General features: G+C 47.8%; 10 protein-coding genes across 10 annotated transcripts; 6 read left to right on the top strand and 4 right to left on the bottom strand.

Moving 5' to 3' along the window:
* Positions 1-636: 636 nt before the first annotated feature.
* EDB91DRAFT_1247486 (uncharacterized protein) lies at positions 637-1119 on the top strand (the record flags this gene model as incomplete). The annotated part of the gene is made up of 4 exons (XM_041322816.1): positions 637-653; positions 714-787; positions 833-953; positions 1005-1119. 4 exons carry the CDS (start codon positions 637-639, stop codon positions 1117-1119), a joined length of 327 nt encoding a protein of 108 aa, XP_041178111.1.
* A 1707-nt stretch (positions 1120-2826) lies between these two features.
* EDB91DRAFT_1127413 (uncharacterized protein) lies at positions 2827-4554 on the top strand. The gene is made up of 13 exons (XM_041318487.1): positions 2827-2852; positions 2914-2939; positions 2991-3028; positions 3088-3112; positions 3165-3256; positions 3306-3446; positions 3502-3561; positions 3612-3639; positions 3692-3749; positions 3803-4026; positions 4083-4156; positions 4208-4373; positions 4422-4554. The coding sequence occupies exons 6-11, from the start codon at positions 3319-3321 to the stop codon at positions 4143-4145; spliced, it is 561 nt and encodes a 186-aa protein (XP_041178110.1). The 5' UTR covers positions 2827-2852; positions 2914-2939; positions 2991-3028; positions 3088-3112; positions 3165-3256; positions 3306-3318; the 3' UTR covers positions 4146-4156; positions 4208-4373; positions 4422-4554.
* On the bottom strand, positions 4412-5279 carry EDB91DRAFT_290071 (uncharacterized protein). The gene is made up of 3 exons (XM_041326733.1): positions 5195-5279; positions 4890-5105; positions 4412-4835 (listed from the first exon to the last, which is right to left on the bottom strand). Exons 2-3 carry the CDS (start codon positions 5046-5048, stop codon positions 4617-4619), a joined length of 378 nt encoding a protein of 125 aa, XP_041178109.1. The 5' UTR covers positions 5049-5105; positions 5195-5279; the 3' UTR covers positions 4412-4616.
* On the bottom strand, positions 5237-5955 carry EDB91DRAFT_290101 (uncharacterized protein). Its single transcript, XM_041326734.1, has 4 exons — positions 5921-5955; positions 5638-5868; positions 5463-5580; positions 5237-5413 (listed from the first exon to the last, which is right to left on the bottom strand). Exons 2-4 carry the CDS (start codon positions 5733-5735, stop codon positions 5336-5338), a joined length of 294 nt encoding a protein of 97 aa, XP_041178108.1. The 5' UTR covers positions 5736-5868; positions 5921-5955; the 3' UTR covers positions 5237-5335.
* Positions 5956-6518: 563 nt separating this feature from the next.
* Positions 6519-7789, top strand: EDB91DRAFT_1127405 (Alpha/Beta hydrolase protein). The gene is made up of 8 exons (XM_041318486.1): positions 6519-6764; positions 6816-6971; positions 7027-7053; positions 7102-7161; positions 7215-7268; positions 7323-7346; positions 7403-7546; positions 7607-7789. The coding sequence occupies exons 1-8, from the start codon at positions 6536-6538 to the stop codon at positions 7675-7677; spliced, it is 765 nt and encodes a 254-aa protein (XP_041178107.1). The 5' UTR covers positions 6519-6535; the 3' UTR covers positions 7678-7789.
* A 1215-nt stretch (positions 7790-9004) lies between these two features.
* On the top strand, positions 9005-10153 carry EDB91DRAFT_1278182 (dienelactone hydrolase; the record flags this gene model as incomplete). The annotated part of the gene is made up of 8 exons (XM_041324690.1): positions 9005-9227; positions 9280-9429; positions 9482-9508; positions 9569-9628; positions 9684-9737; positions 9792-9815; positions 9882-10025; positions 10080-10153. The coding sequence occupies 8 exons, from the start codon at positions 9005-9007 to the stop codon at positions 10139-10141; spliced, it is 744 nt and encodes a 247-aa protein (XP_041178106.1). The 3' UTR covers positions 10142-10153.
* A 926-nt stretch (positions 10154-11079) lies between these two features.
* On the top strand, positions 11080-12239 carry EDB91DRAFT_1127402 (Alpha/Beta hydrolase protein). Its single transcript, XM_041318485.1, has 8 exons — positions 11080-11314; positions 11366-11521; positions 11577-11603; positions 11652-11711; positions 11767-11820; positions 11875-11898; positions 11951-12094; positions 12161-12239. The coding sequence occupies exons 1-8, from the start codon at positions 11086-11088 to the stop codon at positions 12229-12231; spliced, it is 765 nt and encodes a 254-aa protein (XP_041178105.1). The 5' UTR covers positions 11080-11085; the 3' UTR covers positions 12232-12239.
* A 200-nt stretch (positions 12240-12439) lies between these two features.
* Positions 12440-13673, top strand: EDB91DRAFT_1278180 (dienelactone hydrolase family-domain-containing protein; the record flags this gene model as incomplete). The annotated part of the gene is made up of 8 exons (XM_041324689.1): positions 12440-12764; positions 12817-12966; positions 13019-13045; positions 13107-13166; positions 13218-13271; positions 13325-13348; positions 13414-13557; positions 13612-13673. The coding sequence occupies 8 exons, from the start codon at positions 12440-12442 to the stop codon at positions 13671-13673; spliced, it is 846 nt and encodes a 281-aa protein (XP_041178104.1).
* Positions 13674-14082: 409 nt separating this feature from the next.
* EDB91DRAFT_1247480 (uncharacterized protein) lies at positions 14083-15147 on the bottom strand (the record flags this gene model as incomplete). The annotated part of the gene is made up of 4 exons (XM_041322815.1): positions 14083-14228; positions 14314-14407; positions 14480-14664; positions 14718-15147. The coding sequence occupies 4 exons, from the start codon at positions 15145-15147 to the stop codon at positions 14083-14085; spliced, it is 855 nt and encodes a 284-aa protein (XP_041178103.1).
* A 1054-nt stretch (positions 15148-16201) lies between these two features.
* On the bottom strand, positions 16202-17162 carry EDB91DRAFT_289954 (uncharacterized protein). The gene is made up of 4 exons (XM_041326732.1): positions 17142-17162; positions 16785-17080; positions 16587-16735; positions 16202-16536 (listed from the first exon to the last, which is right to left on the bottom strand). Exons 2-4 carry the CDS (start codon positions 16941-16943, stop codon positions 16236-16238), a joined length of 609 nt encoding a protein of 202 aa, XP_041178102.1. The 5' UTR covers positions 16944-17080; positions 17142-17162; the 3' UTR covers positions 16202-16235.
* Positions 17163-18061: the final 899 nt, after the last annotated feature.

Here is an 18061-nt window from a genome sequence, read left to right as displayed (position 1 = left end):
CTCTCCTTGCCGTCAAGCAGATTCGTGCGCCCGGCGCGGGTGGCCTTAAGCTTGTGGACATCCCAAAGATTCGAACTGAATGCGAAGGTCCCGGTCCCGGTCTAAAAGCAATTATTAATGAACACGGAACTCTATTGCCAGCGGGCGCCAATTACCGAGCAGTTCATGCCCTTGACAACATACCCTCCAGCCTTGGCACTTGTGCGAGGTGTGCGATGTATGTTTGGTGTTTGGTGGTCGTGGCGAGGCGAACTTTCAACTGGCAGAACCTCAGCAATGGACGCCCGGACTGTAAGTAAATTGAACATCTGCGCTTTGCCTCACCAATGAACCATCTCCACCAATCGGATAGGCATTAGGGTTCAAACGTTCAAGCCGTAACCCATCAAGCTTCTTTATTTCAGCGACTGAAGCGCTCTTAAGCGAGAACTGTTTTTTTTTTTTGCAAATCAGGCTGAACCCTTTTTCCCCTAATGGTTCGGTTCTGACATACTTAAATGCTGTTATGTTACGTCGCTTTGACCTTACCTTTGGTAACTCTCTGGGTCAGTTTCTCAATTCTCTTCTTCCCGCTTCTCGTTGTCCTCTACGTCTTTGTCTAGTTTTTATTCGTGCTACTTCATTTGTGATTTCAAGATGTTTGCTAGACTCGCGTAAGTCCCTTGCTCATTGTCGCGAACGGGTTTCTGACGTATTTTAAACCACCCCCTTAGTACCCTTGCTACACTCGCTCTCCCTCTCGTGTCTGCTACATTGACGCTCAACACACCGACGGATGCAAAGTCTGGTGGCACGTTGACTGTGACCTAGACGTCAAGTGACACCGACACAGACCCTGCCAGGTTCAACATGGAAATGGTCAACGGAAACTACAACAGCCAGTCCGACCTCGCAAACAACGTTCAGACCTCGGAGGGCATCATCACAGTTACGCTGCCCGTGATGCCTGCTGGGTGAGCCCGCGGCATCTGAATGAATTGGAATGGTTGACTCGCTGTGCGCAGTGACGGCTACACTATTGACGCCGTCGACACCGGCAACATCAACAGTGTGTATGCAACCACTGGTGACTTGAAGGTTGCGGCACGGGGTTTTCGGCAAATTTTCGGTGTTGTGTAAGATATAAATCATGCCTATGTTGCATTGAAGTCTATTCTAGAAATCGATGCGGAGATTGTACTATTGTAGTCTTTCCAGCCAGTCCTTTCAACAATCCTGCTGGCTACTCGCAATATCTGCATGCGACGAGCGGTGCAAGGATCAAATTGCATACTATCGCGCGGCATGAAGTGTGAATGAAAAGTATTTTATTGCTCGAGATCGCTTTCCAGTTCTTCAAGTTCAACTCCTGCAAGATTCTCTGCAATACGTTTAAACAATTCATTGCGTCCTTTTGGATCAACAACACGGGATCCATCCTGGCTTGCCGTGTTGATAATAGAAGGAACGACTGTCTTCCTTCTATATGACTAGGGGAGACTGGGACTAAGCAACCTAACAGAGAAAGTAAGAGGACACTCAAGTACTCACAGTGGCTAGGGGCGCGGGAATTCATTTAGTCCTTCCTTCAGGGTCCGAGGAACGGAACTCACCCCATTAAACACAAATTATTTTTTTCCATTAAACCTGGATCCATCAGTGTCGGGGAAGACCAGCTGCTTAATGCGCTGTTACCCACCGTAACACATCCCTGGACCCTACATAAAAGGTTCTTACCATGTGCATACTTCGCCGAGCCTTGACAATTTGCATCCGTACGTGCCGGTGTCACTGGTTACAGCCTGTAGGTACAGGTACGCGTCAAACTCCTGATTAACCACGGATAAGGTCCTGCCATAGCAAATCTTTATGAGTGATCGAATCAGTTAGCAACGCAATGTTGGTCTTTGGAGTCTTCACTTGAATCTTGATGGGTGGTAAGTACATTGTGTGTTGATTGTGCGTCAGTATTTGATATCACTTTGTGGCCTATCGTCTCTAAAGCCAATTCCTTCAGTACGCGTATGCATGTGCGCACGCTATTGTCGGAGACGGTTAACAATGAATCATTACGGTACATTCCAACGAGTCACGTTTCGCTACTGATCGCCGTATGTGAAAGGCGTGTGCTACCAGCAACGGAGAAGCCTTCATCCATAACATAACAGAATAACGACAATGTACTCCCCTGGTTGCATATGACTATATAGTACTGTAAAATCATCGCATTGCAGTCAGAATTGGCTCTGTCAACAATGTCTTCAGCCCCAGGCCTCCAAATCCCACAACCTGCCATCGGGAACACGTTCGGAGCACTTTTCATTGGGGCTACGGTTGCAGCGCTGTGAGTAAACTAATTGGTTCACTATACAGTCGGGACTGAGCGTTGATTATGGACGGAACAGTCCTTTGGGGAATAAGCAATGTTCAAGCTTTCGTCTACTTTCAGACGCATAGAAGCACAGGAGTGACATTTTATAAGTTGGTTGTACGTCTAGCTTCCTTCAGAATTTCCAGTTCGGTTTTTGACGCTACATCAGGTCATCTGGCTTTGGTAGGTATCCCTTCGGGTTGCAATTATCGAGCGCGTCGAGATTATGAACGATTAGGATACTTGACGCTCTACACCTGGCCTTCATCGTCCATTGCCTCTATTATTATTTAGTGAATGGCCACATAAACATCGGTGCATTCACAGAAATTGTATGGAGTTTCAAAGTGAGTTCCTACTTTGGCCCTCTGTGCACCATCTACTATGATACTGATGGGGTCGTGCAGCTTCAGGTAGTAATCGATGTACGTTATATTTCCTAAGCTCTGTAATCCGCCTCAACATCCACCCCACAGGCTCTCATCGTTGATTGGGTACATATGTAAGTTCGATTTGCACAGTGTTATGTGAAATAATTCAAGTGATGTTTTCTTTGTCCATAGTCTGTATGTTTATCGCCTATGGATAGGTATCTGTTCTCCAATCAATTGGTTTGCTACGACTAATGTGATGGACCTAGTCAGCAAGGGCCGATCAAGAACTCTTCCAATAACAGCGGTGAGTTTGCAATCAATATCCACGTACTATGGCCTTTCATTCCGCCGATCCACTATTAGAGCATACTCGTGGTCCTAAGTATAGGTGAGACTGTCACCTGGAAATACTCTTCACACGATCTTGAGAATTCCTTCAGGTGCTGGCATCGGTGAGAGTCTTAGAGTATTCTTGTTGTTGGCTGATCATCTTAATCCATTTCGACTCAATCACAGCACTTCTTTGGGTATTGTGAGTGAACTAGTCACTCCCTCAGTCACGAAGTATTGATTGCGAGTAGACATCGATGCCATATGTTCACGGACCTATTCAAAACCGAGTGGGCGGCATACATTGCTTTGGGCATGATTACTGTTGTCGATATCTTTGTCGCATCATCGCTATGCTATCTCCTCGCTACGTCCCGCACTGGGTTCTCTAGGTAAGGAGCGACCCGTTCGCTGGTGGGATCAGATATATTAATGTGGTATATTTAGCATGGATTCCTTCATAAAAACGCTCATAGCTTACACCATTAACACCGGCTGTGTGACGGGGTATTCCGTCCTTCCAGATTACCCTATACTTTGACTGATATTTCAAGCAGTATATGTTCAGTGGCAATTATAATTACAGTAAGATTCCAATGGCTGAACTGTCCGTCTCGTTTCTGATTATTATCTGCAGTGCGCAGTGATGCCACACAATTTCATCTTTCTCGCTGTCGAATTTTTACTAGCTAAATGTATGACCAACGCATTCTCTGAGGATCGTGCTGACTAGTGGTACCCTTTCAAGTATATGTCAACTCATTCCTCGCACTCCTGAACGCGCGACACTACTTGCAGGCCAATGTGGATACCATCGATTCTTCCGACCTCCGTTCCCATTTTCGCCAACGCCTCTACCGGACTGGAACCACACATCGAGTATCGCAAGGCGAGGAACTCCAAGCATCCCGGAAGAACCCGTGGAAACATGGCGGAGATGAAGAGTCCAGTCGATCTGTGCAAGCTGACATGGTTTGTAGTTGCATTATTATTGAATGTCATGGAAGAGAACTAATTGACATCTTCAGCCTCAGCGTCCGGCGATTGCGGTGACGGTGGAGATAACTTCTTTCTCCGAGTCGTCACCTTGAGGGATCGTGAGGCATGTATTATTATCTGTCTGTTTCCTCACAAGATAGAAATATTATCATAGACTACAAAGCTACACAATGTGGGGAACGAAAGGAACCTATTCCACTACTTCTCCACTGTGCCCGCCGACACTAGACGCAAGGGGCCGACTTCAATATTGATCAATATCGATGACGAGATCGGACCTCAGCCACATCGTCCTACCTTTGTGCATTCTGATGTGCTAAGTGGTTATTACCTATCTTCATGACTGTCAAACGGTGACCAGTAAATAGGCCCTTGACACACCTTCAACACCGAAACGACTGAGCGCCAAGCAAATTTGTGTATCAGACCTCTAGAACCGCATCACAAGGTAAGGTATATACCTAGTCAGATCCTCATATCCTCGCGCTCCGAGGGAGCCACTGTCTGAAAGCTTCTGAAATAAGTGGGAGGATAGTTGTACAGAAGCATACTAAGCCAGATGCCTATACTGATAGATGTATCGCTACTTCTGAGCTATCTCTGTCAGCCCAGAAGTCATTCTGACCTGAATATAGTGTGCAGAGGCTGCACAAGATCTTGCTGCGAGTTTCATCGCCCGTTTCAGTTGTCCCTCCACAGACAGTCGAGAGATACTGAGTGTGTTTATTGGCTGCGATTCGGATAAATACCATGCAGAAGGCAATCGAGATGATCGGGGAGAGCTAGTTGAGCGAAACTCAGTAATTTTCGATAACATGTCTTAATTCCGGGATCACCTGGCCTGCCATAATATACATTCCACTGTTGCCGCGGGCGTAACATATTACGAATGAGCAGAGCGCTGCTGAGCACCTAATAACGGTATCCACAAGCACGCGCAATATAGGCCTTTTACCCTTCATGACGCGAATTGCAGAGTCATGGCGTTCCATCATTCAGATACGGTATGCCAGTAACCCTGGTCATATTCAGGTTAGTGTGGGAGCTTGACACTGCACCACAATATGCATGGTAGGATGATAACCAAGACAGTATAAGCCACGAGGGTTTCAAGCTGGCAGATAAAAAAGCATGAACCTACCACCTCGCCGTCGCCAAGCAGAGTTTGGAAGACAATTATCGCATTCTTGATCAAAAATGTTTTTAGGGCAAAGTCCGGGAAGAACGCCACTGGACCGCCTAGGAACGACTATCGTCCTTCGATTGGTCTGGCTAGGGGAGACTAGGACCCCCTGGGGTTGAACGTGTCGCGATCCTTCACCAGTCCATCTTCAACGTGAATCATGCCTACCACCATGCGCTTGGGAGACTTCAGCAGATGACACGTATACAAGCAGCGAGAAGCTAACCACAGTACTCAGTACGAACAGCAGGGTAGCAACCGCGGCGATAGGACGATTGATGTCCCGCATGCGACGTTGTGGGTGAATGTCCAGATGGTACCCATGAACATGAGGAATGAAAAGCCTGTAAAGTTGCAGTGTAAACCCTACTAGTAGCTTGATCGCCATGGGATAGACCAACCGATTGCGACACCTACCGTACAAAATGCCTTCCAGAACTATTGACATCAAGTTAGCCGCATAAAGCGGCATGCCTCTTGAAGTTAACTTGAAAGCCATCGGAAATGATTATGCCTGCCAATGGGTGATGTACGATGGTGTGGATAGCCTCGTTCATCGTTATATAGCTCAGGTTGACTCTACGTAGTGCTGTTGGTCTTCAATGGATTGACTCTGAAACGTCGGAACCCTACTGCAGTCTGCCAGATTATGTCAAAGTCTTGTTTTGTTTATTGATTGCTTACATCTTTCATCGCCCGGGCATAGCGCAGCAATTTGGCGAATACTTGAAATAGGAGTAATTTGGGAGTAACGGCATTCTGTGACGTTATCTTCCTCTATGTACGTAAGTGGTGACTGTCCTAAACAAAGTTAGTTTTGTTCTTGAAACATGATGCCAGGTGTCATGCATTCATGAGCGCTGATGGCTCCATCTCGTTCTCGGAGAAAAGATGGCACCTTCTGATATGAAAATCAGAAGTTGCATACCACTATGGATACCTGCGATTCGAATTTCGCGTCTTGGTCCCGCTACCCGTCTATTATAATTGACGTATTCACGACGGCGAGGATCATATACGAGCAAGCAGATGATTCAGACTTTACAAGTCTCGAGTATCTTCGTTCGTCTTATGGTACCAGGGAAGTACTAGATGTCAGCTCACCTGGTCGCTGCATAGTACTGTACCGCGCGGTGCAGTATTATGTAGTGACCAGATGAGTTGGAATACTAACCCTTTTCCAGCTGCATGCTTACATGCAGACTTCCTATTGTTGAGTTGCCGGGTGACCTCATTCTACAGATAAAGAAGACCCCACTGATGATTGATTCGCCGCTTTCCGCCTCAGCTCTAATATCTATGTCGTCTACACTAGCAGGCCCCTTGACAGACCATTGTTTCACTTCAGTCGCACACAGCGGTACACCCAAGGGCAAAAGTATCACTATTGCTGGCGTACCCACATACTTATCTGCTCCGCAAGCTCCCACTGCGTCCGGTGTGGAGACCGTCATCCTGTACTTTTCAGATGTCTTCGGGCCATTTTATATCAATGCCCAGTTGGTTCAAGACTATTACGCTTCTCAAGGTACGTCTCTGTGCACATGCGTGTTTGTGTGCGTGTTCACCAGGCAACCAGGTTTCACCGTGGTTGGGATCGATTACTTTTTCGGCGATCCCGTGCACCTGCATCTCGATAAGCCTGGATTTGATCGTCAGACGTGGAGAGCAAAGTCTGTTGAGCAGGCAAGGACTAGCGTCCCGAAATGGTTAGATGGTGTCAAGGAAATGTTTGGTACGATCTTCTTCAGCAAACGTGATAAACCGAAATTATATGCGGCGCTTTGAAGGCACAAATGTGAAGTACTGTGCTGTCGGTGAGTAGGTTGGATCCTCCGAGACTGCTGCTTTCATGCTGGATCAAGGTTTCTGTTTTGGCGCGCCCTATGTCTTTCATGTTGCGGGTACTGATATGGTATCGTGCGGTATGTGACATATTTCTACTTTTGCGAAGTCTGCAGGTGAACGCATCTACTAGCCGCTGTGGCCCATCCTACGAACCTGACTGAGGAACTTTTGAGAGCCAGCAAAGGCAGGTCCTGTGAAATATTTCTCAACACCAATACTGAACAAATCATACCATCAGTGCCTCTTCTGTTCTCTTGTGCAGGTAGAGACATGTCTTTCCGATCCTCCTAAGTACGCTTTACTCATACCAGCCCCCAGAAACGGACTCTGCATTCCCAGTGCCGTTTCGACGACGCGTTGAAGACATTCTTGTGGAGAATAAAGCGACGTACTATTTCCAGATATTCAGCGGCGTGCCGCATGGCTTCGGGACGAGGGGAAATCCGGAAGTTGAGAGTGAAAGTCAGTGCTTATTTTCACTGATTTGAATTTTCACATAACCTTGCTTCTGATATATGATAGGGTGGGCGAAGGAAGAGTGCCAGCGTGCGATGGTGGCATGGTTCAGGCGGTTCGCGAATAGCAAGTTATAGATTCCATTTTTTTGCATCAGAACGAGTCGTAGGATAACTCATTATGGTTTTATCACCTTTATTGCCTATCATCTAATGTAGCGTAATATCGTGTTTCTGTGGAAGTACCTGCACATCAGAGTCAGATATATAAAATCCTTCGCGCCCTTCCCGGACAAAATACATTTTAAGTCCTAATTGTGGCGAGCAAACACTAGAATATAAGGATTAAAGTGGTTAACATGAGCATCCGGGCTGCCATACTACCTCTGATGGTTGTCACTTCCTCCGCATTGCGTTGGTACTCAAGACCCTTGGCTCATTGAATTCATAGCGATACATCCCTTGGGAATTGAGTTAAGCATATAATATATGCGCGCTTATTGCATGTACCCCATCCTGAAACCCATTCGATTTCGCGACTCCAGCTTCGAACAGATTGTGTGTCTATTCAAACAGGTATCATGAGACCAGTCAGCATGCATTGTGTTGCTGATCATCAGCTCTATTCATCGATCACCTGCTGGGTGCGAGATGACATCTGAAGGTATACCCTATCAGTGATCAGTGTGTCAGATGATCTCGTCATTTAATCAGTCTGATGATTAATGGTGAACTGGATTACTTAGGCGTTAATTTGTGGCGCTGCAAAAACAGGCACGCGACCCCACCGTTGGAGACATGATGCCCCGCAACAAAATATCCATCATCCCTCGAGAAGACATTGAGGCGTTCATCACGGAGATGTGAAATACCACCACCCGTGTCGCGAGTTATATGGGTTATGAAGGTCGTCAAGCACACAGTCTTCTGGATCTTGTGTCAGAAGTTGCGTCCAGACCTACACTGCAGCTCGATCTTCCCCGGCCTTATGCGAGACTGTCGTAATGCAATAACCGTAAAGACACTCAGTACATCTGCACACCAGGAAGATGCCTGATCACAGAAAATTGCTGCGTTTGATTATACACCATTTTTGCCAATTGGATCCAGACTTTGCGCGGAAGGCTTTTCCTGAAATTGAAGGGCGTAGCGCGGGGATTCCCCTCAGAGAGCCTTCCAGAGTCTTCTGAAGGGCTTTAAGTGCTGATAGATTCCATTATTAAGTGAGATGGTGATAGATCTTGCTCACCTCGCAGGCAAATATTTTAGCGTTCTGTGAACTCTGTAACTGAGGGCGCAACCAGCTAAATTTACCCGACGGTGACCTGCATTTCTGGAGGCCGGATGATTGATAGATGCGCCCTCAGACGTCACTGATAACCTATCGTCCCGAACAGCTATATACAATTTGCAAGCCAGATACATATTAAAGGCTGAGTGGAATGGAATATCATCTCTACGCACGATGTCTTCCACCCTCGCCTCTACCCCTGGTAGCTGCTGCTTCACCGGTGTCAAACACACAGGCACCCCCGCCGGCCGCATCGAAGACCTCGGTGGGTTGCAAACATACATCTCCGAACCTCCTACCTCGGGAACAACGCAGAAAGTGATACTCTTCCTCGCTGATGTCTGGGGACCGCTTTTCTTGAACAACCAGTTGATTCAAGATTATTTCGCATCTTGCGGTGCGTCCCGTTTAAATCGTGGAGCGAAAGTAGGACGAATGGAACGATTTAGGCTATATCGTCCTTGGGCCTGATTACTTCTTTGGAAATGCCATACCAAACCACCCGCCTGATTACGACCGCAAGGCGTGGATTGAGAGTGCATGGAAACCAGCAATGGATGCATTCCCCGCTTGGCTAAAGGCTGTGAAAGCGAAATATGGTATGTCCTTGTTATAGCGTCTCAAACTCGTCGAGATATGCTGGTGATATAGGGAGGGATACTAAGTATTGCGCTGTCGGTACGTCAATATACAAGCCGTGCCAAAGAAGAAAACACTAAACCTCGGACCTTTGTGCAGGGTACTGCTTCGGAGCACCCTTCGTCATGAACTTGTGTGCTGACGGATCTGTGGTTGCTGGTAAGTGATTTGACCGCCTCTCAAAGCTTGAAGGGTACCCACGCGAGGACTGCAGGAGGTCTGGCTCATCCCGCATCCCTCAAGGAAAGTCACTTTGAGAACCTTAACGGTGAGTTCTCGTGTTCATCATCTACTGCCAATCACTAATCACCGACCATTACAGGACCTCTCGTTCTCTCCTGCGCAGGTAAAAATTCCTTCATAAACATGCGAACGATCGCAATTAATGATTTCCAATCCTGTTATCATGTAGAGGAAGACATGACCTTCTCCCGCGCCTCGCGTCGACGCGCAGAAGACATCATGGTCGCCCGCAAATGCACCTATTATTTCCAGGTGTTTTCAGGCGTCCAGCATGGGTTTGCTGTCAGAGGCGATCCGGACGTTCCGACGGAGCGTGAGTGGCCCTGTCAAATATCGACGTTGACAACATACTAATCGTTTGATGCAGGCTGGGCGAAGGAGGAGAGCGCTAGGGGAATCGTGGGGTGGTTTGATCGCTTTACGGTCTAGGCTCGCTATGACAGGAGTTGTTCGGTGCTAGCGTTGATCAATGAAGCAGATTGTTGAGTTTTCACTATAGTCGGTCGGGTGCTGTTCTGTAGTACGAGATTAGTAAACACCTAGATACAAAGTGGGAGTAATCGGAATCCTACGGTAAAATCAGTAACCTGTGTATCTATGAAGGAACTGTGGGAAGACGATGACGAGTCCTGTAGCAGAAATATCCGAAATACTATCTAAGGATGGACGAGCGTAATTGTGGGCTATGTCCAAGCTATGTCCATGAAGTTTTACACAAGTGTATGTATCGCCTTTCCATGATTTGCATGATACCAATAATGTGGTGCGGATGTGGAAAATAGTAGATTGACTTCAACAGGTTGCGAAGGTGATGGCTCTGGTCGACATGATGCCGCGTGAATCATCGACGAGGAAAGGCTGAGACCTAGGAGCAAGGGCCTGTGCTTGGATTGTCAAACCAAATGAACGCTGAAGAAGGTAAGATGACCCACCTTCTGATGATAATCTGATGATCATTACAATCAGAAGTTGCATACTATGGATACACACGATTCGTATCTTGGTTTCGCCACACATAGTATAATTGACGTGTTGACGACGGCGGGGATCATATATGAGTAAGTAGTAAACAATCCAGACTTTATAAGTCTCGACTATCTTCGTTCATGACTCTTAGATTTATGGACCTAGTGCCACAGGAAAGTAGTCAGTACACCTGGTCGTTACATAGTACTATACCGCGCGGTGCAGTATTATGTAGTGACCAAATGAGTGGCAATAACTAGGAATAACTCTTTTCCAGCATCTCGTTCGTTCCTGCTTATATGGACTTCCACGAAGATATTATTGGGTCACCGGGTGACATCTACATATAAAGGAAACTCCACTGATGACTGATTCGCCGCTTTCCGCTTCCGCCCTCACCGATATCCATGTCGTCTACACTCGCAGGCCCCTTGACAGACCATTGTTTCACTTCAGTCGCACACAGCGGTACACCCAAGGGCAAAAGTATCACCATTGCTGGCGTACCCACATACCTATCTGCTCCGCAAGCTCCCACTGCGTCCGGTGTGGAGACCGTCATCCTATACTTTTCAGATGTCTTCGGGCCATTTTATATCAATGCTCAATTGGTTCAAGACTATTACGCTTCTCAGGGTACGTCTCTGTGCATATGCGTGTTTGTGTGCGTGCTCACCAGGAAAGCAGGTTTCACCGTGGTTGGGATCGATTACTTTTTCGGCGATCCCGTGCACCTGCATCTCGACAAGCCTGGATTTGATCGTCCGACATGGAGAGCAAAGTCTGTTGAGCAGGCAAAGACTAGCGTCCCGAAATGGTTAGATGGTGTCAAGGAAATGTTTGGTACGATTTTTTTCACCAAACGTGACAAACCGAAATTATATGCGGCGCTTTGAAGGAACGAACGTGAAGTACTGCGCTGTCGGTGAGTAGGTTGGATCCTCCGAGACTGCTGCTTTCATGCTGGATCAAGGTTTCTGCTTTGGCGCGCCCTATGTCTTTCAGGTTGCGGGTACTGATATGGTATCGTGCGGTACGTGGCATACCTCTCTGCATCCATGGAGTCTGGGTGTGAACGCATCTACTAGCCGCTGTGGCCCATCCTACGAACCTGACTGAGGAGCTTTTGAGAGCCAGCAAAGGCGGGTCCTATGAAATATTTCTCAATACCAGCACTGAGCGAACTACACCTTTAGTGCCTCTGTTATTCTCTTGTGCAGGTACAGACATGTCTTCCGATGCTCTTAAGCATAATTTGCTCATAGCCTCTAGAAATGGACTCTGCGTTCCCAGCGCCGTTCCGACGACGCGTTGAAGATATCCTTGTGGAGAATAAAGCGACGTACTATTTCCAGATATTCAGCGGCGTACCGCATGGCTTCGGGACGAGAGGGAATCCGGAAGTTGAGAGTGAAAGTCAGTGCTTGTCGATTTGTTGACTGATTTGAATTCTCACATGACATTGTTTCTGATATCCAATAGGGTGGGCGAAGGAAGAGTGCCAGCGTGCGATGGTGGGATGGTTCAAGCGGTTTGCGAATAGCAGCTTCTAGATTCCATTATTAAGTGAAATGGCGGTAGATCACGCTCACCTTGTAAGCAAATAGACTGCGGTGTACATACTATTTTGGGCCTCGGCAGTTACTGTGAATTCTCTAAGGGTACAACCAGCTTATCGCACCCCACACACATCTACTCGGTGGTCACCTGGCACCTGGATTTTTCACGCGGATGTCTTTCTGGAGGTCGGATGATTAATCGATGTCGTCAGATGGGCCTCAGCCGATGACCTATCATCCCGAAGAGGTCGCACGCCAGGTACATATTAAAGGCGGGTGCGATGGAATACCATCTCTACGCACGATGTCCCCCACACTCGCCTCTGCCCCTGGTAGCTGCTGCTTCACCGGTGTCAAACACACAGGCACCCCCGTCGGCCGCATCGAAGACCTCGGTGGGTTGCAAACATACATCTCCGAACCTCCTACTTCGGAAACAGCTCCGAAAGTGATACTCTTCCTCGCTGATGTTTGGGGACCGCTTTTCTTGAACAACCAGTTGATTCAAGATTATTTCGCGTCTTGCGGTGCGTCCCGTTTAAATCATGGAACGAAAGTAGGACGAATGGAACGATTTAGGCTATATCGTCCTCGGGCCTGATTACTTCTTTGGAAATGCCATACCAAACCACCCGCCTAATTACGATCGCCAGGCGTGGATTGAGAGTGCGCGGAAACCCGCGATGGACGTGTTCCCCGACTGGCTAGAAGCTGTGAAAGCGAAATATGGTACGTCCTCGTTATAGCGTCTCAAAGTCATCGAGATACCCATGACATATAGGGAGGGATACTAAGTATTGCGCTGTCGGTACGTCAACATACAAGCCGCGCTAAAGACGAAAACGACTAAACCTCGGGCCTTTGGGTAGGGTACTGCTTCGGAGCACCATTCGTCATGAACTTGTGTGCAGACGGATCTGTAGTTGCCGGTAAGTGATTCGGATGCCTCTCAAAGAAGAATACCCACGCGAGGGCTGCAGGAGCTCTGGCTCACCCTGCATTCCTCGAGGAAAGCCACTTTGAGAAACTTAGCGGTGAGTTCTCGTGCTCGATACTACTGCCGATCACCAACCACCAACCATCGCAGGACCTCTCATTCTCTCCTGCGCAGGTAACAGTTTCTCCACAAATATGCGAGCGAAGGTATTAGATTTCTAAATCTATTCTCATATGTAGAGGAAGACCATACCTTCCCCCACGCCTCTCGTAGACGCGCAGAAGACATCATGGTCGCCCGCAAATGCACGTATTATTTCCAGGTGTTTTCGGGCGTCAAGCATGGGTTTGCTGTTAGAGGCGATCCGGACGTTCAGACGGAGCGTAAGTGGCCTTATCAAATACCGGTATCGACAAGATACTCATTGTTCGATGCAGGCTGGGCGAAGGAGGAGAGCGCTAGGGGGATCGTGGGGTGGTTTGATCGCTTCACGGTCTAGGTTCGAGCGGTTGCTCGGTGCTAGCGCTGATCGATGAAGCAGATTTTTGAGTTTGTACTACCTTTGTATGATACCAAGACTGTGGTACGGGTGTGGAAAATAGTAGGAAACAAAGATTGACTTCGACAGGTTGTGAAGGCAATGGCTCCGGTCGAATGCCGCGTGAATCGTTAACGAGGAAAGGCCGAGACCTAGCTGGAGCTGAGCAAGGAGTGCTGGGTGTATCAGACTGAACGAACGTCGTCTGTGTTGTGCGTGTGGATAGGACAGAGGGGAGCTCTGGACCACTTGTTGCTTGGAATTGAAATTTAGAGGAGGGTCCTGTCGCAGATGAAGAATCAGTTACAAATTTACAGCCGCGAATAGATAGCTAAGTGCAAATATTGAGACGCTCACCAGGGTCCTGGCGCTAAAATTGGAGGGAAGGGGTCAGGGCAGCATATTCTGCTTGCTGCTCATCTGTCCGCTTGGCTCCACCGCCGACAACAAGGCTCTCCAGGGGACACTTTGACCGCGTGAGGAACGCCTTGAACTCCTCATGGAGCGACATTGGGCCTGGAAGAACATCAAGTACGCGCAAATCGGGGAGTATGAGAGCATCGAACAGGTCACATAATCGTGTTTCCATATGCCCATTCACAATCTAAGCGTAAGGATTGAAGTCCAATGTGTGTGCATAGCTCCAAGGTCTGGAAGCTGGCGGATGATATCCGGATCGCTAACGAGGATGAGACCTAGCCGGAGCAAGTGGAAAATTGTGTTTGGTTGAGATTTGTCGGTTGCGACACTTTTCAGGTGACCCAAACAGGATTGGAAGAGAATAAGTGGTGAAGGTTGAACAACGGCCCTATTACCCTGAGATTGCGCAGAGTGGATAGCAGTTGCGAGATAGAGTGTGCGACGGCTGGCATAGGATCCGCTAGCGTATGATCACCTGCTTCAGGATAAGGAGTGTACACAGATATGGTCAGCTCCTCAAGTGCTCGGAAGTCTGCGAACACAAGTTCAGGTGTCCGGGTGCGGTAAATAACACATCCACCACACAAGAACAGAGAGACGAAACTTGATTGATATAAGGCCGCAGAAGGCTTGGTAACTTAGCACATTCACTTGCGTAGTAGCACTGGAGTGCCAAAGAGAACGGACGTCCTTTGGAACGCTTGAGCCACGAGGCATGGCAGAAAGCTTCCCGCTGCCAGTCTCCGCCGTTGACTTCTACAAAGAGCCTGCACCGTAAACTGGGTGTGTCACAGCAACCTCCGTTCATGGTCGGCATATTCTGGTCAACAGTATGAAAGCTATTTGGGGGCGATGGGTTATACAACGGCAGGAGGCAGTAGTAAATTTTTTGGGATAAAACTTCAGTTGACAAGCGCCAGAGAGCCGATCCGAGTCTCTTCTGCAAATAAATGTACTGGATGATCTTTTCTTTCTGCTCGACGAGTTTCCGGTGATGATTTTTGATACTATCCATGACTAATTTCAGGCCTGAGATCTCGGGCGAAACTGCATCCAACTACTGCTGGCGTTCGGTGATGATGGCACTGATGATCTGGTCTTTGAGCTCGATGATGGGGAAGTAGTTGGTACTGGAAAATGTGGCTCGGCAGTATGGGGTTTCTCCTAGTTAAACTTAAGCTAATTTGCACTACATTAGTGAGCCTAGGGCTAATTTGTGCTATGCTAGTAAGCTTAGGTCAAACTAGCACTAATTATTCTAATTTTTTCTAAGTTCAACACGGGAAGGTTTTCCTGATGTTGAGCACATTGTGGGTCCGCTCCGTGTCGAAATAGTTTACCTCGCGTTGTTGTAGTGCCGCTATGTTATTTTGGTTGAGCCTCGTGTCTATTAATGATTTGCGCTCGCATCTGCATTTGGAATTGAATCTTTGTGCGAACCACAGAAATATTTCTGATCGGAATTATTAGTACCACAATTGAATTATTAGTATGATAATCATTATTGAAGCTTCAAGTCAACTATGTCTTGCCCAACGGACTGGGAGGTAGTATCACAAACCATTCAACCTCGCTAGTACCAGTACTTGCGTCCTTCCCCAAGCGGTATTCCAGCCATAATGAATGTGTATATTGCCAATAACTGACTATAATAAAGAACGAAGAGTAGTGCGCTATGCCATATAATACAAAGTGAATGTGTGGGGGAATGTGCTATGCCATAGAGTACAAAGTGAACGTGTGTAGTTCGTAGAAAAGTGAGATAGTATCACTATACATCGATGAATGCCCAGCATACATCAAAACATAAAGCAGATAATTAATATCGCAAGTGAAATATGAACGAACGCCATATCCCGTCGTTGACGGGGGGCAGAAGGAGAAAGATGCTAATTCTGAGGAAGTTCTTGGGATATAAGAGCGTTATAGTACTGCATGAATTCGGCCACCTGATCAGGGGACCCGCCTGCCCAGAGGGGGTCCGTAAGAACGTCCATTTCCTGCGACGACGGAACCTCATTTGCTTGAGGCGGTAATTGCACATTCTCTAGCTCCGTCAATGCCCACCCCGTGAACAGGGCTGTCACAACAGGGTCTACGCTTTCAACAGGGGCGGACAGTAAGTGATCCGCGGGAGTGGTCGTTTCCTGCGATTGCGTAACCTGGGGCGAGATGTGCACGTACTCTGCGACGTTGGATGTCATCAAGCCACTGGACATTGACACGTCGGCTGCAGGAGCGTGGAAGGTGAAAGGGGCGGTGGGGAACTGCCGCAGGCGAAGCAGAAGCGGAACTCGTCGAGCCTTGACTAGGGATTGAGGAGGATGGCCGTTTGCACATCTTGCGTTTCTTGCCACAGGGAGAATCTTTCCAGTGCCTCTCCAGAGCATCTATCCTGCTATACCTGATCACAACTATTATAAAACGCGCTTGTTTGAGAGTGGAGATACGCACGGGTGGCCACAACCGCAGATAAATTCTCCTTCTGTGAGGCCTCGATGTTTTAACGTCTGGATGTGCTTGCCATAGCTCGTAGAATTCATTTTTTCATCACACCTCAAGCATTTGATGACCCGGCGACCATTCTCGTCTGGCAGTTGCACCTGTCCCAAAACTAAGAATTCTACCTTACATGATGCAAAGGAAACTCACAAATTCCGGGTCCTTCGATATCTTTTTTGGAAGCTTGCTTTTCTTGCTTGCTTTGTCGTCCCCAAGATCTTCCGCGACACGCTTTTGACCGGCCGAGACATTGTCGGGTTGCGGAAGGTAGTGTTGAGACGGATAGGGAAGGATAGTGCTGAGGAGCATATGCCGGCTGGGACCAGGGCATACCCATATACATTCCAGGATTCGGATTAAGTTCGTTGGTGTTTCCTTGGGGCAGGGCAGCACTGTGAGCAGCGTGCGATGAGGAAGGATGCGAAGGGGTGTATGCGTGGTCCATTCTAGAGGTAAAATGTAGATATAGTTAGGAAACGTAGGTGTTGAAGATGAGGATAGACGTACCTGATCCAGCAGGTGTTCACTCGATAGTTGAAGTGCGGACGCGTTCGCAGTGGCAGATAGAGGTGGAGGCTAGTGGGTATGAGAGAGAGGATCAAGGCCACCAGAGCATATTTATATGTGGGTCGACGACCGCTTTGAAAGTACCCCCGCGCTGCTTGTACTGAGGGAACCTTCCTTTCATGGAAGATTTACTGTGGACCACCATTATTCACCAAAACGGACGGTGGTCTTTTGCTCGACCCGTTGTGTTGTGCGTCCACCGTTCGCGATACAAAGACGAGAAGCGCCCTGTGGATTTTGTGCCCCAGCAGGGGCTAACAATTGTCCGATGGGGAACTCCACAGTATATTGTCTGGCTCAGCGAGGGTTTGAATAATCGTAATCCCCTTCATGAGCGACGAGATCTATTAGATCTCCGTAATTCATTCGAGGTGCTTTGAGAGGTGCTTTGAGGAACAGCCTGCTTGGTAAATTGGTCTACAACCTTAAAACAAAGACACTTACGCGAAGTGCAGTGGACGGTTCAAGTCCAGGCAAAGCAATCGAGAGATTCGGATGTACAACCGTGATATCACCTTGAGCATTTACACTTTTTTTTTGGCTTCGTGCTTGATATGCTGTAGCATCCTATCATGGAACTCGACTCATCCAACGACGACACAGAAGAGACCATTACTTTCCTGTTTCCGACCGCACAAATTAAAGGATTCGCCATCTTCCAAACATAGTCGATTTATGGAAATGTATGCCTTTGCCACCCTACTAGGAGCTTACACATGATCTCATTTTTAGTGCCCGTATATGCGGTCACGAAGAGTGGCAAGAGGATACCAATTGCGAGGGATAATTTTTCTGACCCGGAAGAACGGAAGATATAGTCAACGGTAAGGGAAACTTAAAGCAAAAGATCGCTTATCGAC

Source organism: Suillus paluster (assembly GCF_016628075.1).
Source record: "Suillus paluster strain FC165 chromosome Unknown EDB91scaffold_20, whole genome shotgun sequence".
In the NCBI taxonomy this organism is placed as follows: Eukaryota; Fungi; Basidiomycota; class Agaricomycetes; order Boletales; family Suillaceae; genus Suillus; species Suillus paluster.
This window is presented reverse-complemented; position numbering and strand designations above follow the sequence as displayed.

Excerpts from the sequence above, each read along its gene's own strand:
- EDB91DRAFT_1127413 (XM_041318487.1), top strand. The coding sequence starts at position 3,319 with ATGTTCACGGACCTATTCAAAACCGAGTGGGCGGCATACATTGCTTTG. Across the intron at positions 3,447-3,501 it reads TCCCGCACTGGGTTCTCTAG|CATGGATTCCTTCATAAAAA; the intron begins GTAAGGAGCGAC and ends TGGTATATTTAG. Across the intron at positions 3,562-3,611 it reads AACACCGGCTGTGTGACGGG|TATATGTTCAGTGGCAATTA; the intron begins GTATTCCGTCCT and ends TATTTCAAGCAG.
- EDB91DRAFT_290071 (XM_041326733.1), bottom strand. The coding sequence starts at position 5,048 with ATGATGGAACGCCATGACTCTGCAATTCGCGTCATGAAGGGTAAAAGG. Across the intron at positions 4,836-4,889 it reads TGTATATTATGGCAGGCCAG|CTCTCCCCGATCATCTCGAT; the intron begins GTGATCCCGGAA and ends TCGCTCAACTAG.
- EDB91DRAFT_290101 (XM_041326734.1), bottom strand. The coding sequence starts at position 5,735 with ATGGCTTTCAAGTTAACTTCAAGAGGCATGCCGCTTTATGCGGCTAAC. Across the intron at positions 5,581-5,637 it reads TACGGTAGGTGTCGCAATCG|GCTTTTCATTCCTCATGTTC; the intron begins GTTGGTCTATCC and ends GCAACTTTACAG. Across the intron at positions 5,414-5,462 it reads TGTTCGTACTGAGTACTGTG|CGCATGGTGGTAGGCATGAT; the intron begins GTTAGCTTCTCG and ends AAGTCTCCCAAG.
- EDB91DRAFT_1127405 (XM_041318486.1), top strand. The coding sequence starts at position 6,536 with ATGTCGTCTACACTAGCAGGCCCCTTGACAGACCATTGTTTCACTTCA. Across the intron at positions 6,765-6,815 it reads AGACTATTACGCTTCTCAAG|GTTTCACCGTGGTTGGGATC; the intron begins GTACGTCTCTGT and ends CCAGGCAACCAG. Across the intron at positions 7,547-7,606 it reads TCCGGAAGTTGAGAGTGAAA|GGTGGGCGAAGGAAGAGTGC; the intron begins GTCAGTGCTTAT and ends GATATATGATAG.
- EDB91DRAFT_1127402 (XM_041318485.1), top strand. The coding sequence starts at position 11,086 with ATGTCGTCTACACTCGCAGGCCCCTTGACAGACCATTGTTTCACTTCA. Across the intron at positions 11,522-11,576 it reads TGGTGTCAAGGAAATGTTTG|GAACGAACGTGAAGTACTGC; the intron begins GTACGATTTTTT and ends GGCGCTTTGAAG. Across the intron at positions 12,095-12,160 it reads TCCGGAAGTTGAGAGTGAAA|GGTGGGCGAAGGAAGAGTGC; the intron begins GTCAGTGCTTGT and ends GATATCCAATAG.
- EDB91DRAFT_289954 (XM_041326732.1), bottom strand. The coding sequence starts at position 16,943 with ATGCTCCTCAGCACTATCCTTCCCTATCCGTCTCAACACTACCTTCCG. Across the intron at positions 16,736-16,784 it reads TATCGAAGGACCCGGAATTT|GTGCAACTGCCAGACGAGAA; the intron begins GTGAGTTTCCTT and ends GTTTTGGGACAG. Across the intron at positions 16,537-16,586 it reads ATCTGCGGTTGTGGCCACCC|GTATAGCAGGATAGATGCTC; the intron begins GTGCGTATCTCC and ends AGTTGTGATCAG.